Genomic DNA, 18940 nt, shown 5'->3' on the forward strand with positions numbered 1-18940 from the left:
ATACAAAGAACTACCTAACACTACTTACACTTCTTGATTGCGCAATTAACTTTTCGGTTCTTGATAATTGGTTTAACAACCACGCCATCAACTATAAGGCGATTGACACCTTTACGCGAACGATTGACATACAAGTAGGAAAAAACTTTTGACGCACCATTACCAATACACTTACCCGAGGTTGACGACGACGGAATCACCCCTTCATTCACCAACCCTTCAAAGAAACCAACGTTAACATGCGGCTCCTTATTCATAACCGAATTACCACCTTCATGGACAACCACATGATCTTCTACCGCTTCTCCAAAATCGATGTCGTCCTCGTTATCTTGTAATCAAAACGTATTAGAGTCAACTCTTTTAACTTTAATTTTACTCGATCTTTTATCGACATAGCCTTCGACCTCTTTACCAAAAACACCTTCACCAACTTTGATCCCACCATCGTTGCACTTCGACACCCCATCCGATAATGAGTCTGTACGCTAACGATACTCATAGAGCTATAAATATACACTTCGGCACACACCCCCAAAAAAATTCTACTAGTACTGTTCGGGAATCAGGATATTGCAAAAATGTACACGCTGTGACACTCACTCAAATAGTTATAGCATCGTGAGTTGAGTTCGAAGCCTGGATCAGACAGTCATAAAAAATGGCGAACTGATAATACCTCTCAATAGTCATTGGGATCTAAATATCCGACATAAAACATTCATTGCCATATGAGTAGAGTTCGGATATGCTATGAGATCGCATGGTAATTACGAAGTGGTGACACGTAAACCCTTAAGGTAGTTGTGCACGTTTGACTTTTTAAGCGTAATCCTTACACTTCAGCCTCAAAGGCTCATGCCTAATTTTCAACGTTGATTAGCCCGTCAAATAGGCCCGTGTCAACATTTAGAGCCCATTTGAGAAAATGTAAATAAAAACCCTAATACTTGCGTATAAATACTCCGAATACTTATCATCACAAAAATTGAATGTAGTGACCCGAACTTTTCCATGTTTATATATATTAAATGAAATTGTTATTTACATGATTAAGTATTTCCAACATGTTAAGCAGTCAAACTTGTTAAGACTTGATTAATTGAAATAGGTTTCATATAGACAATTGATCACCCAAGTTGACCGGCGATTCACGAACGTTACAAATTTGTAAAAACTACATGTTGTGGTATATATAGACATATATATATGGTTGACATGAGATTATGATGAGTAAGCATCTCACTAAGTATATTAACAATGTGTGATATACATAAGAAATGAGATTACTAAGTTAAGAAACTCGAAATGATATATATAACGATTATCGTTATGATAACGTCTACTAAATACATATGAATCATATTAAGATATTGTTACACTATATTTAATCATGATAAATGATAAGTAAACATGTCATTATGTATATTAACAATGAACTACATATGTAAAAACAAGACTACTAACTTAAGGATTTCGAAACGAGACATATATGTAACGATTATCGTTGTAACGACATTTAAATGTATATATATCATATTAAGATATATTAATATATCATAATATCATGATAATATAATAATTTAACATCTCATTAGATATAATAAACATTGGGTTAACAACATTTAACAAGATCGTTAACTTAAAGGTTTCAAATCAACATTTACATGTAACGACTAACGATGACTTAACGACTCAGTTAAAATGTATATACATGTAGTGTTTTAATATGTATTCATACACTTTTGAAAGACTTCAAGACACTTATCAAAATACTTCTACTTAACAAAAATGCTTACAATTACATCCTCGTTCAGTTTCATCAACAATTCTACTCGTATGCACCCGTATTCGTACTCGTACAATACACAGCTTTTAGATGTATGTACTATTGGTATATACACTCCAATGATCAGCTTTTAGTAGCCCATATGAGTCACCTAACACATGTGGGAACCATCATTTGGCAACTATCATGAAATATCTCATAAAATTACAAAAATATGAGTAATCATTCATGACTTATTTACATGAAAACAAAATTACACATCCTTTATATCTAATCCATATACCAACGACCAAAAACACCTACAAACACTTTCATTCTTCAATTTTCTTCATCTAATTGATCTCTCTCAAGTTCCATCTTCAAGTTCTAAGTGTTCTTCATAAATTCCATAAGTATAGTTTCATAAAAATCAAGAATACTTCCAAGTTTGCAAGTCTACTTCCAAGCTTTCTAATCCATTCCAAGTAATCATCTAAGATCAAGGAACCTTTGTTATTTACAGTAGGTTATCTTTCTAATTCAAGGTAATATTCATATTCAAACTTTGATTCAATTTCTACAACTATAACAATCTTATTTCGAGTGAAAATCTTACTTGAACTGTTTTCGTGTCATGATTCTGCTTCAAGAACTTTCAAGCCATCCAAGGATCCTTTGAAGCTAGATCCATTTTTCACTCGAAATAAGATTGTTATAGTAATGATGTAGTAATGATGTTCATAACATCATTCGATTCATACATATAAAGCTATCTTATTCGAAGGTTTAAACTTGTAATCACTAGAACATAGTTTAGTTAATTCTAAACTTGTTCGCAAACAAAAGTTAATCCTTCTAACTTGACTTTTAAAATCAACTAAACACATGTTCTATATCTATATGATATGCTAACTTAATGATTTAAAACCTGGAAACACGATGAACACCATAAAATCGGATATACGCCGTCGTAGTGAAACCGGGGGCTGTTTTGGTTTGGATAATTAAAAACTATGATAAACTTTGATTTAAAAGTTGTTCTTCTGGAAAAATGATTTTTCATATGAACATGAAACTATATCCAAAAATCTTGGTTAAACTCAAAGTGAAAGTATGTTTTTCAAAATGGTCATCAAGATGTCGTTCTTTCGACGGAAATGACTACCTCTTTAGTAATTGACATGTAACTTAAATTTCAGACTATAAACCTATACTTTTTCTATTTGGATTCTTAAATTAGAGTTCAATATGAAACCATAGCAATTTGATTCACTCAAAACGGATTTAAAATGAAGAAGTTATGGGTAAAACAAGATTGGATATTTTTGATCTTTTTAGCTACGGGAAATGTTTAACAAATATATACAAATCATATCCTAGCTAACTTATATTGTATTATACATGTATTCTAATATATTATGTAATCTTGGGATACCATAGATACGTATGCAAATGTTTTGACATATCATATCGACCCATGTATATATATTATTTGGAACAACCATAGACACTCTATATGCAGTAATGTTGGAGTTAGCTATACAGGGTTGAGGTTGATTCCAAATATATATATACTTTGAGTTGTGATCTAGCCTGAGATGTGTATACACTGGGTCGTGGATTGATTCAAGATAATATATATCGATTTATTTCTGTACATCTAATTGTGGACAACTAGTTGTAGGTTACTAACGAGGACAGCTGACTTAATACACTCAAATCTTTAAAACATAATAAAAATGGTTGTAATTATATTTTGATCATACTTTGATATATATGTACATATTTGTATAGGTTCGTGAATTGATCCGTGGCCAAGTCTTATTTTCGAGGAAGGAAATATCTGTGAAAGTGAGTTATAGTCCCACTTTTAAAATCTAATATTTTTGGGATGGGAATACATGCAGGTTTTATAAATGATTTACAAAATAGACACAAGTACGTGAAACTACATTCTATGGTTGAATTATCGAAATCGAATATGCCCCTTTTTATTAAGTCTGGTAATCTAAGAATTAGGGAACAGACACCCTAATTGACACGAATCCTAAAGATAGATCTATTGGACCTAACAAACTCCATCCAAAGTACCGGATGCTTTAGTACTTCGAAATTTATATCAAATCCGAAGGGTGTCCCAGAATGATGAGGATATTCTTATATATGCATCTTGTTAATGTCGGTTACCAGGTGTTCACCATATGAATGATTTTTATCTCTATGTATGAGATGTGTATTGAAATATGAAATCTTGTGGTCTATCGTTACGATTTGATATATATAGGTTAAACCTATAACTCACTAACATTTTTGTTGACGTTTAAAGCATGTTTATTCTCAGGTGAATATTAAGAGTTTCCGCTGTTGCATACTAAAATAAGGACAAGATTTGGAGTCCATGTTTGTATGATATTGTGTAAAAACTGCATTCAAGAAACATATGTCGATGTAATATATTTCTATTGTAAACCATTATGTAATGGCCGTGTGTAAACAGTATATTTTAGATTATCATTATTTGATAATCTACGTAATGTTTTTAAAACCTTTATTGATAAAATAAAGGTTATGGTTGTTTTAAAAATGAATGCAGTCTTTGAAAAACGTCTCATATAGAGGTCAAAACCTCGCAACGAAATCAATTAATATGGAACGTTTATAATCAATACGAACGGGACATTTCAGTTGGTATCCGAGCGTTGGTCTTAGAGAACCTGAAAATTTGCATTAGTGTGTCTTATCGAGTTTGTTAGGATGCATTAGTGAGTCTGGACTTCGACCTTGTTTTCTTTAAAAATGATTGCTTAACATTTTTGTTGGAAACTATATATTATTAACATGTAAATATTATGTGATATATTAATCTATTAACGTGTTTGATATTGTGTGATAGATGTCTACCTCTAGTACAAATCCCATTGATTCACCTAATAATAATGAAGAGTCGAATATATTTTGGAAAGATTCACAAATTCCCGAAGAGGAACCGGAAGAGGAGGAACCGGAAGAAGAGGAACCAGAAGAGGAGGAACCGGAAGAAGAGGAACCAGAAGAGGATGAATCGGAAGAGGAGGAACCAGAAGAAGAAGAGGTTCCGGAGGAAGAAATATTGATACCTATAGTAAATCGATTAAATAAAAGAAAATCCTCAACCAACGGACCAAAGTTAATAATGGTCAATGGTGTTTCCGCCGAGGAAGCAAAATATTGGGAAGATTACCAATTTTTCGATGAATCGGATCCCGATGAGGATTCCGATGATGTTATAGAAATTACCTTGACCCAATTTAATAAAGCGAAAGAAAATAATAAGGGAAAAGGTATAAAAATAGAGAAACCTGATTCCAACCCCGATGAACTTTATATGTATCGGCAACATCCGTATTTCCTAAAATGTAACAATGACCCGGGAACCTCTAAACCGCCAGGTTTTTCTAAACCATTATGGAAAACGACGGCTCGTATTAGAGGAACACCATATATTCCTAGAAAATTAGGAAAACGAACCAAGTCCGAAGAAGAAGAAACCAGTGATTTAGATTAGAGGGTTGAAATCATGTTGTGTATTATATGTATTGTAGTGTGCTTGTACTTTTATATTCTATGTAAAAAAAAATTGCTTGTATTGTTTATTAATTATCTTTTACGAATCTAATCCTTGTCTATTTTACAGTATAAAAACAAAATGGACGTTAAGGGTAGACAACCGAATATTTTAGAAGACCTACCAGAGGATATGATTGAGGAAATCTTGTCTAGAGTCGGTCAGAATTCATCAGCACATTTAGTTATGGCGAAATTAACTTGTCAAACATTTGAAAGACTTTCCAGAAATGCCTTAGTTTATAAAAGGCTTTCCTTTGATAGGTGGGGTATATCACATTGGGGAGACCGTAAGTTACGCCATGTTTTCTTTAAAGCATTAAATGCGGGAAACCCAAATGCAATTTTACGCTACGGGTTAAGAACCTATTTTGACTCAACATATCCCAACATAGCATTTCGTGAATTAGAAAGAGCTTCTAACATGCAACATAAAGAAGCATGTTATGCTTACGGGTTAGTGATGTTCGCTTCTTACCAAAGTGAGAAAAAGAACATCGGATTGTAACTTTTAAATAAAACCTTCCCACAAGTGACAGATTCAGTAGTTGGGGTGAGAAACAAGGTTTTTAGATTATTACGGGGCTGTTGGACATTACGAAACCCTCGTCCTTTTGACAACATTACAACATGCTGCCTAGCCAATGGTCATAACGGTTATTTTTCACATGACCAAGGATGGGAAGTCGTCTTAGTAAAACCAGAATGCATGACTTGTTTCTGGACTTATGAATTACGTGTCTTTGTTTCCTTTGCTGAACAACTTGCGTATTAACTAGATTTATCTTCAAAACTTTCCTGTATCAAAGTGTACTATATTTCATGTTATATGTAATATAGCGATGTTGTAAGTTTGAAGAATATTTGTATGTGATATATTATTAAAATCAGTTTTTTATATGGAATTGTAGTAGTTGAATTGTATATTAGCTACTAAGTATAAACTTAACGGGTAGGTAGTACCCGAATTTAAACTTATAAAACGCTAATATGAAGAAAAAGCTTTTATAAGTGAGTTCATATTATGCTACGAAATACTAATGACTACTCTTAATATTCTGTATGATTAACTCGATTCAGTTGGCTATTTTGAAGGAAATGGCACCGACTACTCGACACACCTTGAATATGAGCGAAGAGGAATTTCGTGCCTTTCTTGTTTCAAACATAGCCGCAGTACAGGCCGCGCTACATACCAACAATAACTCTGAATCTAGCAATACAGCTAACGGCGCAAGAAATCGTGTAGGATGCTCCTACAAGGAATTCACTGCCTGCAAACCTTTGGAATTTGATGGGACCGAAGGACCAATTGGATTGAAACGGTGGACCGAGAAAGTTGAATCGGTGTTTGCCATAAGTAAGTGTGCTGAAGGAGACAAAGTGAAGTACGCTACACATACCTTCACAGGTATTGCGTTAACATGGTGGAATACCTATCTAGAGCAAGTGGGACAAGATGCTGCTTACGCACTACCGTGGTCAGCATTCAAGCACTTGATGAACGAGAAGTACCGTCCCAGAACCGAGGTCAATAAGCTCAAGTCAGAACTTAGAGGTTTACGAACACAGGGATTCGATATTACTTCGTACGAAAGACGATTCACAGAATTGTGCCTATTGTGTCCGAGAGCGTTCGAAGATGAGGAAGAGAAGATCGACGCGTTTGTGAAAGGGTTACAGGAGAGAATCCAAGAAGATATAAGTTCACACGAGCCTACCTCCATACAAAAGGCATGTAGAATGGCTCACAAACTAGTGAACCAGATTGAGGGAAGAATTAAAGAACAGGCGGCCGAAGAGGCCAACGTGAAGTTAGTCAAAAGAAAGTGGGAGGAAAACGGTGATAAGAATCACCAATACAACAACAACTATCCCAACAATCGCAACATCAATCGCAACTACAATAAACGGCACAACAACAACAACAACAACAACTACAACAATCATCCCAACAACAATAACAACCGCAACAACAACAACAACAATCAGAAGCAGCTATGCCAAAGGTGTGAAAAGTATCACTCGGGGTTCTGCACCAAATTTTGCAACAAGTGTAAAAGAAATAGTCATACCGCGGCGAAGTGTGAGGTCTACGGACCAGGGGTTAACAGAACGAATGGAACAAATGGTGTCGAAACGAGTAATGGCGGAGCAAGTAGTGTCGGAGCAAGTTATGCCAATGTAGTTTGTTATAAATGTGGAAAACCGGGCCACATTATTAGAAATTTACCGAACCAGGAGAACACGAATGGAAAAGGACGCGGAAGAGTTTTCAATATTAATGCGGCAGAGGCACAGGAAGACCAGGAGCTTGTTACGGGTATGTTTCTTATTGATAATAAATCTGCTTACGTTTTATTTGATTCGGGTGCGGATAGAAGCTATATGAGTAGAGATTTTTGTGCTAAATTAAGTTGTCCATTGACGCCTTTGGATAGTAAATTTTACTCGAATTAGCAAACGGTAAATTAATTTCAGCAGATAATATATATCGGGAGAGAGAAATTAAACTGGGGGATGAAACGTTTAAAATTGATTTAATACCAGTCGAGTTAGGGAGTTTTGATGTAATAATTGGCATGGACTGGTTGAAAAAGGTGAGAGCAGAGGTCGTTTGTTACAAAAATGCGATTCGCATTATGCGTGAAAAAGGAAAACCTTTAATGGTGTACGGAAAATAGAACAACGTGAAATTAAATCTTATTAGTAGTTTGAAGGCGCAAAAACTAATAAGAAAAGGTTGTTACGTCATTCTAGCACACATCGAGAAAGTTAAACCTGAAGAAAAGAACATCAGTGATGTTCCCGTCGCAAAAGAATTTTCCGATGTATTTCCGAAAGAATTACCGGAATTACCCCCACATTGATCCGTTGAATTTCAAATAGACCTTGTACCAGGAGCTGCACCAATAGCTCGTGCTCCATACAGACTCGCACCCCAGTGAAATGAAGGAATTAAAAAGTCAGTTACAGGAAATTTTAGGGCGTGGTTTCATTCGACCAAGCACATCACCATGGGGAGCTCCTGTTTTGTTTGTCAAGAAGAAGGATGGTACATTTAGGTTTGGTTTATTGACTACAGAGAGTTGAATAAACTTACCATCAAAAATCGTTATCCACTGCCGAGAATTGATGACTTATTTGATCAACTACAAGGCTCGTCGGTTTATTCGAAAATCGATTTACGTTCTGGATATCATCAAATGCGAGTAAAGGAGGATGATATTCCAAAGACTGCTTTTAGGATGCGTTACGGTCATTACGAGTTTATGGTTATGTCGTTTGGATTGACTAACGCACCAGCTGTGTTCATGGACCTTATGAACCGGGTGTGTGGGCCATATCTTGACAAGTTTGTCATTGTTTTCATCGATGACATACTTATTTACTCAAAGAATGATCAAGAGCACGAAGAACATTTGAGAAAATGCTAGAAGTATTGAGGAAAGAAAAACTGTACGCTAAGTTTTCAAAGTGTGCATTTTGGTTGGAAGAAGTTCAATTCCTCGGTCACATAGTGAACAAAGAAGGTATCCAGGTGGACCCGGCAAAGATCGAAACCGTTGAAAAGTGGGAAACTCCAAAAACTCTGAAGCATATATGTCAATTTTTAGGATTGGCTGGTTACTACAGAAGATTCATCCAAGATTTCTCCATAATAGCAAAACCCTTGACTGCATTAACGCATAAAGGGAAGAAATTTGAATGGAAGGATGAACAAGAGAAGGCGTTTCAGTTATTGAAGAAAAAGCTAACTACGGCACCTATATTGTCATTGCCTGAAGGGAATGATGATTTTTTTGATTTATTGTGACGCATCAAAGCAAGGTCTCGGTTGTGTATTAATGTAACGAACGAAGGTGATTGCTTATGCGTCTTGACAATTGAAGATTCACGAGCAAAATTATACAACTCACGATTTGGAATTGGGTGCTGTTGTTTTTGCATTAAAGACTTGGAGGCATTATTTATATGGGGTCAAAAGTATTATATATACCGACCACAAAAGTCTCCAACATATATATAATCAGAAGCAACTGAATATGAGACAACGCAGGTGGATTTAACTGTTGAATGACTATGATTTTGAGATTCGATACCACCCGGGAAAGGCGAATGTGGTAGCCGACGCTTTGAGTAGAAAGGACAGAGAACCTATACGGGTAAAAGCTATGAATATAATTATCCGTACTAACCTTACTACTAAAATAAAGGAGGCGCAACAGGGGGTTGTAAAAGAAGGAAAGTTGAAGAATGAGATACCCAAAGGATCAGAGAAACCTCTTAATATTCGGGAAGACAGAACCCGATATAGGGCTGATAGAATTTGGGTACAAAGGTTTGGAGATGTGAGAGAAATGGTACTTAAGGAAGCACATAAAACCAGATATTCAATACATCCCGGAGCGGGGAAGATGTATAAAGATCTCAAGAAACACTTTTGGTGGCCGGGTATGAAAGCCGATATTGCTAAATATGTAGGAGAATATTTGACGTGTTCTAAGGTCAAAGCTGAACATCAGAAATCATCAGATCTACTACAACAACCTGAAATCCCAGAATGGAAATGGGAAAACATTACCATGGATTTCATTACTAAATTGCCAAGGACTGCAAGTGGTTATGATACTATTTGGGTAATAGTTGATCGTCTCACCAAGTCAGCACACTTACCTGCCAATGAGAGAAGATGACAAAATGGAGAAGTTGGCGCAATTGTATTTGAAGGAGGTTGTCTCCAGACATGGAATACCCGTCTCTATTATCTCTAATAGGGATGGTAGATTTGTTTCAAGGTTCTGGCAGACGTTGCAACAAGCATTGGGGCCTCGTCTAGACATGAGTACTGCCTATCATCCACAAACTGATGGGCAGAGCGAAAGAACGATACAAACGCTTGAAGACATGCTACGAGCATGTGTTATTGATTTCGAAAATAGTTGAGATCGACACCTATCGTTAGCAGAATTTTCCTACAACAACAGTTATCATTCTAGTATTGAGATGGCGCCGTTTGAGGCACTTTATGGTAGAAAGTGCAGGTCTCTGATTTGTTGGAATGAAGTGGGGGATAGACAGATTACGGGTCCGCAGATAATACAAGAAACTACCGAGAAAATCATCCAAATTCAACAACGATTGAAAACCGCCCAGAGTCGACAAAAGAGCTACGCGGACAGTAAAAGAAAAGATATAGAGTTTGAAATTGGAGAAATGGTCATGCTTAAGGTTTCACTTTGGAAAGGCGTTGTTCGATTTGGTAAACGGGGGAAACTAAATCCAAGGTACATTGGACCATTCAAGATTATAGATCGTGTCGGACCAGTAGCTTACCAACTGGAGCTTCCTCAACAACTCGCGGCTGTACATAACACTTTCCACGTCTCGAATTTGAAGAAATGTTGGACGAAATCCAAATCAATGAAAAACTTCAATTCATTGAAGAACCCGTCGAAATAATGGATCGTGAGGTTAAGAGACTTAAGCAAAACAAGATACCGATTGTTAAGGTTCGATGGAATGCTCGTAGAGGACCAGAGTTCACCTGGGAACGAGAAGATCAGATGAAGAAGAAATACCGGCACTTATTTCCAGAAGATACGTCAACACCTCCAACTGCTTAAAATTTCGGGACGAAATTTATTTAACGGGTAGGTACTGTAGTGACCCGAACTTTTCCATGTTTATATATATTAAATGAAATTGTTATTTACATGATTAAGTGTTTCCAACATGTTAAGCAATCAAACTTGTTAAGACTTGATTAATTGAAATAGGTTTCATATAGACAATTGATCACCCAAGTTGACCGGCGATTCACGAACGTTACAAATTTGTAAAAACTACATGTTGTGGTATATATAGACATATATATATATGGTTGACATGAGATTATGATGAGTAAGTATCTCACTAAGTATATTAACAATGTATGATATACATAAGAAATGAGATTACTAAGTTAAGAAACTCGAAATGATATATATAACGATTATCGTTATGATAACGTCTACTAAATACATATGAATCATATTAAGATATTGTTACACTATGTTTAATCATGATAAATGATAAGTAAACATGTCATTATGTATATTAACAATGAACTACATATGTAAAAACAAGACTACTAACTTAAGGATTTCGAAACGAGACATATATGTAACGATTATCGTTGTAACGACATTTAAATGTATATATATCATATTAAGATATATTAATATATCATAATATCATGATAATATAATAATTTAACATCTCATGGGTTAACAACATTTAACAAGATCGTTAACTTAAAGGTTTCAAATCAACATTTACATGTAACGACTAACGATGACTTAACGACTCAGTTAAAATGTATATACATGTAGTATTTTAATATGTATTCATACACTTTTGAAAGACTTCAAGACACTTATTAAAATACTTCTACTTAACAAAAATGCTTACAATTACATCCTCGTTCAGTTTCATCAACAATTCTACTCGTATGCACCCGTATTCGTACTCGTACAATACACAACTTTTAGATGTATGTACTATTGGTATATACACTCCAATGATCAGCTCTTAGCAGCCCATGTGAGTCACCTAACACATGTGGGAACCATCATTTGGCAACTAGCATGAAATATCTCATAAAATTACAAAAATATGAGTAATCATTCATGACTTATTTACATGAAAACAAAATTACACATCCTTTATATCTAATCCATATACCAACGACCAAAAACACCTACAAACACTTTCATTCTTCAATTTTCTTCATCTAATTGATCTCTCTCAAGTTCCATCTTCAAGTTCTAAGTGTTCTTCGTAAATTCCATAAGTATAGTTTCATAAAAATCAAGAATACTTCCAAGTTTGCAAGTCTACTTCCAAGCTTTCTAATCCATTCCAAGTAATCATCTAAGATCAAGGAACCTTTGTTATTTACAGTAGGTTATCTTTCTAATTCAAGGTAATATTCATATTCAAACTTTGATTCAATTTCTACAACTATAACAATCTTATTTCGAGTGAAAATCTTACTTGAACTGTTTTCGTGTCATGATTCTGCTTCAAGAACTTTCAAGCCATCCAAGGATCCTTTGAAGCTAGATCCATTTTTCTCATTTCCAGTAGTTTTATCCAGAAAACTTGAGGTAGTAATGATGTTCATAACATCATTCGATTCATACATATAAAGCTATCTTATTCGAAGGTTTAAACTTGTAATCACTAGAACATAGTTTAGTTAATTCTAAACTTGTTCGCAAACAAAAGTTAATCCTTCTAACTTGACTTTTAAAATCAACTAAACACATGTTCTATATCTATATGATATGCTAACTTAATGATTTAAAACCTGGAAACACGATGAACACCATAAAATCGGATATACGCTGTCGTAGTGAAACCGGGGGCTGTTTTGGTTTGGATAATTAAAAACTATGATAAACTTTGATTTAAAAGTTGTTCTTCTGGAAAAATGATTTTTCATATGAACATGAAACTATATCCAAAAATCTTGGTTAAACTCAAAGTGAAAGTATGTTTTTCAAAATGGTCATCAAGATGTCGTTCTTTCGACGGAAATGACTACCTCTTTAGTAATTGACATGTAACTTAAATTTCAGACTATAAACCTATACTTTTTCTATTTGGATTCTTAAATTAGAGTTCAATATGAAACCATAGCAATTTGATTCACTCAAAACGGATTTAAAATGAAGAAGTTATGGGTAAAACAAGATTGGATATTTTTGATCTTTTTAGCTACGGAAAATGTTTAACAAATCTATACAAATCATATCCTAGCTAACTTATATTGTATTATACATGTATTCTAATATATTATGTAATCTTGGGATACCATAGATACGTATGCAAATGTTTTGACATATCATATCGACCCATGTATATATATTATTTGGAACAACCATAGACACTCTATATGCAGTAATGTTGGAGTTAGCTATACAGGGTTGAGGTTGATTCCAAAAATATATATACTTTGAGTTGTGATCTAGCCTGAGACGTGTATACACTGGGTCGTGGATTGATTCAAGATAATATATATCGATTTATTTCTGTACATCTAACTGTGGACAACTAGTTTTAGGTTACTAACGAGGACAGCTGACTTAATACACTCAAATCTTTAAAACATAATAAAAATGGTTGTAATTATATTTTGATCATACTTTGATATATATGTACATATTTGTATAGGTTCGTGAATTGATCCGTGACCAAGTCTTATTTTCGAGGAAGGAAATATCTGTGAAAGTGAGTTATAGTCCCACTTTTAAAATCTAATATTTTTGGGATGGGAATACATGCAGATTTTATAAATGATTTACAAAATAGACACAAGTACGTGAAACTACATTCTATGGTTGAATTATCGAAATCGAATATGCACCTTTTTATTAAGTCTGGTAATCTAAGAATTAGGGAACAGACACCCTAATTGACGCGAATCCTAAAGATATATCTATTGGGTCTAACAAACCCCATTCAAAGTACCGGATGCTTTAGTACTTCGAAATTTATATCATATCCGAAGGGTGTCCCGAAATGATGGGGATATTCTTATATATGCATCTTGTTAATGTCGGTTATCAGGTGTTCACCATATGAATGATTTTTATCTCTATGTATGGGATTTGTATTGAAATATGAAATCTTGTGGTCTATTGTTACGATTTGATATATATAGGTTAAACCTATAACTCACCAACATTTTTGTTGACGTTTAAAGCACGTTTATTCTCAGGTGAATATTAAGAGTTTCCGCTGTTGCATACTAAAATAAGGACAAGATTTGGAGTCCATGTTTGTATGATATTGTGTAAAAACTGCATTCAAGAAACATATGTCGATGTAATATATTTCTATTGTAAACCATTTTGTAATGGTTGTGTGTAAACAATATATTTTAGATTATCATTATTTGATAATCTACGTAATGCTTTAAAACCTTTATTGATAAAATAAAGGTTATGGTTGTTTTAAAAATGAATGCAGTCTTTGAAAAACGTCTCATATAGAGGTCAAAACCTCGCAACGAAATCAATTAATATGGAACGTTTATAATCAATATGAACGGGACATTTCATTGAATATCGAGCATTTTCTCACTTTACAACCGTTCAAGGAACTCTTAGTCACTTACTCTCTCTTTAGAGTTCAATAAAGAAGTCTTACTCAGTTATTTTCTCTCTCTAGAGTTGAAGTAATATTAACTTTCGAAATTCACAACATAGTTAAATTTGTTGGTTAATTGTTTAACCACTCTATCAGATTCTGAGATCTCAATAAGAATTTGTACGATTATCATAGAATTAATAATAAATTCCCCAACCGACCCATATAGGAGAGTGGTTAAATTCGAGTGGCCACGTTAAAAGCCTTTAACTTTTACCACCTTAGTCCACTCCCATTCTCTATAAGAAGTAGAGGAATTAGTTTTTGAAATTTAACTAACTATTAACTTTAGTTGATTACTAGCCATCGGTGTTAAAAATCAAAAGTTGATTGACACATGTGTTTTGCCCTTTGAACGGGAACATAGTTCGTTCCACGTGGCTATTTTAGTACAAACATAATGTAGATGGATCTATAAATCGCTGTAAAACAGGATTTGTTGCTAACAGGCGTAGTCAACAGATCAAGATTGATTGTGATGAGACATTTAGTTTGGTTGTTAAACCGGAAAGTATATGTACCTTTCTTAGTCTTGTTCTATCTCGACATTGACCTATTCATCAGTTAGATGTCAAGAACAAATTTCTCAACGACAATCTTTCCAAGACGTTATATATGTATCAACCCTCTTATCATGGTGACACTAGACATACAGATTATGCCTTATGCGAAAGTGCATATATGGTCTCAAACAAGTCCCTTTAGCTTGGTGTCAGCGCTTTGCGAGTTATATTAAGCGGGTAAAATTTTACCACAGACTTATTTTTAGGACTATTAAATTATTGTAATCTTTTATTTTTAGGACTTGTTAATTATTGTAATCTTTTATTAATTTTAAGTAGTGTGTTTTATTAAATTAATTTATTATTATATTTACACAATAAAAATAATAATATAACTAATAAAGAAATTAAAAATTAAAATCATACAATACGAAAAATAAAAAAGAAATAATAAATATTTCACCCCTACTCATCAATACGTCACTCAACACATTACCTATTATTTATCAGTTTACCAACATGCTCATCAAGCACTCTACCCTTACTCATCAACACGCCAATAGACCTGTTACCAGTGTTGTAAAAATCCCGATTACTAGCCGATTAATCCTCGATTAATCATTTTTAGGAGCAATCCGTTTCGATTTTTAAATATCCGTTTAATTAAACGGTCAACGTCAATTGATGGATCAAAATCGAATTTGGTAATCAAAGTCAGTCAAAGTAAAAAAATTGTTAACATTTTAACATGAATTTAAACTTAGAATATTATAGTTTTGAAGTAAAATGAACAATTTAAACAGTTATATTAAAAATTATCTTTATATTTATGGTTTTTTCTATAATTATACATATAATTTTTAAAATTTAATATTTAAACGTATACAGTACAATTCAATTAATATTCAATTAATCCTTCTAATATCCCGGTCGATTAATCTCAGAATAGAGAATTTTTCAACCTCGCCTGTTACCATTAAAAATGGTCAAGTTACATTCTTCCTTCATTCAGCATCTTTTTTGTTTTCCTTTGAATTTGAATTTAAATTTAAATTTAATGAATTATTATTATTCGCTGTTACTACTTCCAATTCCTATATGTTACTGTGTGAAAAACAGAGATGTAAAGAAAGGACAAGGACATTTGAGAGATGGGGAAGCAGGCATGTGGATTGGTGGGGGGACACCCTCTAAAATTTAATTTCTTTTATTTCAAAAAAGAATAAAGATAATTTAAATAAAAACCCTTCCTCTCCTATTTCTTTAAAATTATTTTATTATTATTGTGATTGAAAGTGACAAAGAAAACCCCCTTTTTTTCTTTCTTCATTTTATATACTGTGTCTTAAATTTCAGTACTACCCACTAACCCACATTGCTTACTTTACCCATTTGTTTTAAAAAACCTATCTTTTTTCATGGGTTTTGTTTCTTCTTGAATTTCCCCCTTTTTTTGTTACGATTTTGAAAGAAAGAGTAAAAAGTTCAGATTTTTGTTAATGGGTTTCTTTGCATAGTTTTACTGTTTAATCTTTGTGTGATTTTAAGAAGGTTTTGAGATGCCTAGACCAGGACCAAGGCCTTATGAGTGTGTTAGAAGAGCTTGGCACAGTGATAGGCATCAGCCCATGAGGGGTTCTCTTATTCAAGAAATCTTTAGGTTTTTAATATATATATATATATATATATATATATATATATATATATATATATATTTTTTTTTTTTTTTATCATGAACCTATTGATTTTATTTTTGATATTTATGTATGTAATGCTAATTATTATGTTTTGTTTAGGGTTGTAAGTGAAATCCATAGCTCAACAACCAGGAAGAACAAAGAATGGCAAGATAAGCTCCCAGTTGTGGTTCTTAAAGCTGAAGAAATCATGTATTCAAAAGCTAATTCTGAGGTAACTTTGTAAACACATTCAAGCTAAAAGATTTTATGTTAAAGTTTTAATTTTGATTTGGATTCTTTATGAGGAAAATATGAAAAGGGAATTTAGGGCACTTTTATTTTGAAATGGACAGAGAATCTGATTTTACTTTTGTATTTTCTGCTTTTATTAATTCTAATGTTCACAAAATGTCTTAAATTTAATTAGGCAGAGTATATGGATCTTGAAACCCTTTGGGATAGAGCTAATGATGCCATTAACACTATAATTAGATTGGATGAGACTACTGAAACTGGTGATTTCTTGCAGCCTTGTATTGAAGGTATCTTCACAATTCATCACTATCCCTTTTTTTTGTTCTTTTTTTGACTCATTTAAAATTTATAAAGTTCATGAAAACACACACTTTTGGTCATTAAATGAGCATTTACAGTAGTTTTACTTAACTTCTGGCTTCCAAAATACTTCTATAGTTGTTTAGGTTTTACAGTATGTAACTTCATTCAACCAATGAAAATACTCATTTTCAAAGTGTGATTACAAAAACTTTGAAAATAAGTTGATTATCTGCTTAGAGCTATACATTTGGGATGATTTGGTGTTTATGTCAACAGTCACACTTTGTTTCCTTATGGGTACTTATAGAATTATCAGAATCTAATTATTTTGGACCCTATCGGTTTATTCAAATGCACAAAACTGAATACTGCTACTTGATCATTTTTGGGCTGTTTAAATTTATACGAGGGAATGTTTATTAGTATATTCAATTAATAGTTTTAATGTATTAATGTATTTGTAGCTGCCCTTAATCTGGGTTGCACGCCAATGAGGACGTCAAGGAGCCAACGCTATAATACTTCAACTTGTTACCTTAACCCGAAGAACACCGAGCCCAATTTATGTGCTTCAAAAAATTTACAGAAAACAACTCAAGAAACTCCTATGACTATTCCTCCGTTCGTCCCTCACTTTTCCCAAATCATGAAACCCCGTAACACGAATTCGTCACCTTTTAACTTAAAACCGCAAGTCCCGATTCTCCCATACGACAAGTCTCTCAAAAACAAATTCTCTTATCCATCTCCACCAAGCGCTAAAAAACCTCCGTCAGTATATCCCCTGTATTTTGGAAACGGTGTCGAATTTAATGAACCAAAGATCAGTTATGGTGCACCATCTGAGCCATACGTTGGGCCAAAAGAAAACGGTGAAAATGGGTTCTCTCAGAAGTCTTTTTGTAATGCTTTGAGTAAAACAAATGCAAATCAAGGTAATTTAAAGTACGCAGATGAAGAATACTCTGGTATACATGAATGTGACTTGTCACTTAGGTTAGGTCCTAGTCAGCAAAGCCAGCCTCGTAATGCAGGAGATTTGGATAAGTCGAAGAAAATGAAGAAACAGAAGACGGTGGTTAGTAATCTTTATGAGAATTTACAGTTTTGTTGGCAGCCGAATGTTTCTTCTGCTAAGTTTAATGGTGGTTCGTTCACAGATGCAGGTTTGTAGCTTTTGATATTTTTAATCGTTTAGGATTGTCTTTTAGAGCTTGCAGGTAGCATTAGTTTTAGTTTCTAAATTTTTGAACCCTACTTGTAATCTAACTAGTTTATCGCTCATGAGTTATTTTAGACAAACGTCTCTTGAACGTAGATTGAAAAAGTTTTGCCTGACCTCATGTTCGATTTGGTTCAACTTTGTAGATCATTTTTATCTAGAACCAATATTTTTAAATAGAGTATATATTTTCAAGGTATGCATCCAAGCCTGCAAAATCTTATCAATTCATTCCAAGCTCAACTAATTATATACCCGTTGATTAAAGTAGATAATGAAATTAGAGTTAGTCTACTAGCAAAGCGAGTTGTCGAATCGAGACTAGTCAGCTCATGACGAACCAGAAAGGAAAAAAGAAAAGATTGAGATGGTTGGTGGGCCATGGAGTCATGGGGTTAACCATGAAGTG

The 18940-nt window shown here is 33.8% G+C and overlaps 1 protein-coding gene across 1 annotated transcript; it reads left to right on the plus strand.

Moving 5' to 3' along the window:
* Positions 1-16603: 16603 nt before the first annotated feature.
* On the plus strand, positions 16604-18483 carry LOC139848829 (uncharacterized). Its single transcript, XM_071838519.1, has 4 exons — positions 16604-16732; positions 16869-16983; positions 17179-17293; positions 17774-18483. The coding sequence occupies exons 1-4, from the start codon at positions 16632-16634 to the stop codon at positions 18481-18483; spliced, it is 1041 nt and encodes a 346-aa protein (XP_071694620.1). The 5' UTR covers positions 16604-16631.
* Positions 18484-18940: the final 457 nt, after the last annotated feature.

Source organism: Rutidosis leptorrhynchoides, chromosome 5 (genome assembly GCF_046630445.1).
Source record: "Rutidosis leptorrhynchoides isolate AG116_Rl617_1_P2 chromosome 5, CSIRO_AGI_Rlap_v1, whole genome shotgun sequence".
Classification (NCBI taxonomy): Eukaryota; Viridiplantae; Streptophyta; class Magnoliopsida; order Asterales; family Asteraceae; genus Rutidosis; species Rutidosis leptorrhynchoides.

What these genes read in the sequence shown, in the direction of transcription:
- LOC139848829 (XM_071838519.1), top strand. Translation starts at nt 16,632, where the DNA reads ATGCCTAGACCAGGACCAAGGCCTTATGAGTGTGTTAGAAGAGCTTGG. An exon ending in CTTATTCAAGAAATCTTTAG is followed by an intron (nt 16,733 to 16,868) that starts GTTTTTAATATA and finishes TGTTTTGTTTAG; the next exon opens with GGTTGTAAGTGAAATCCATA. An exon ending in CTTGCAGCCTTGTATTGAAG is followed by an intron (nt 17,294 to 17,773) that starts GTATCTTCACAA and finishes ATGTATTTGTAG; the next exon opens with CTGCCCTTAATCTGGGTTGC.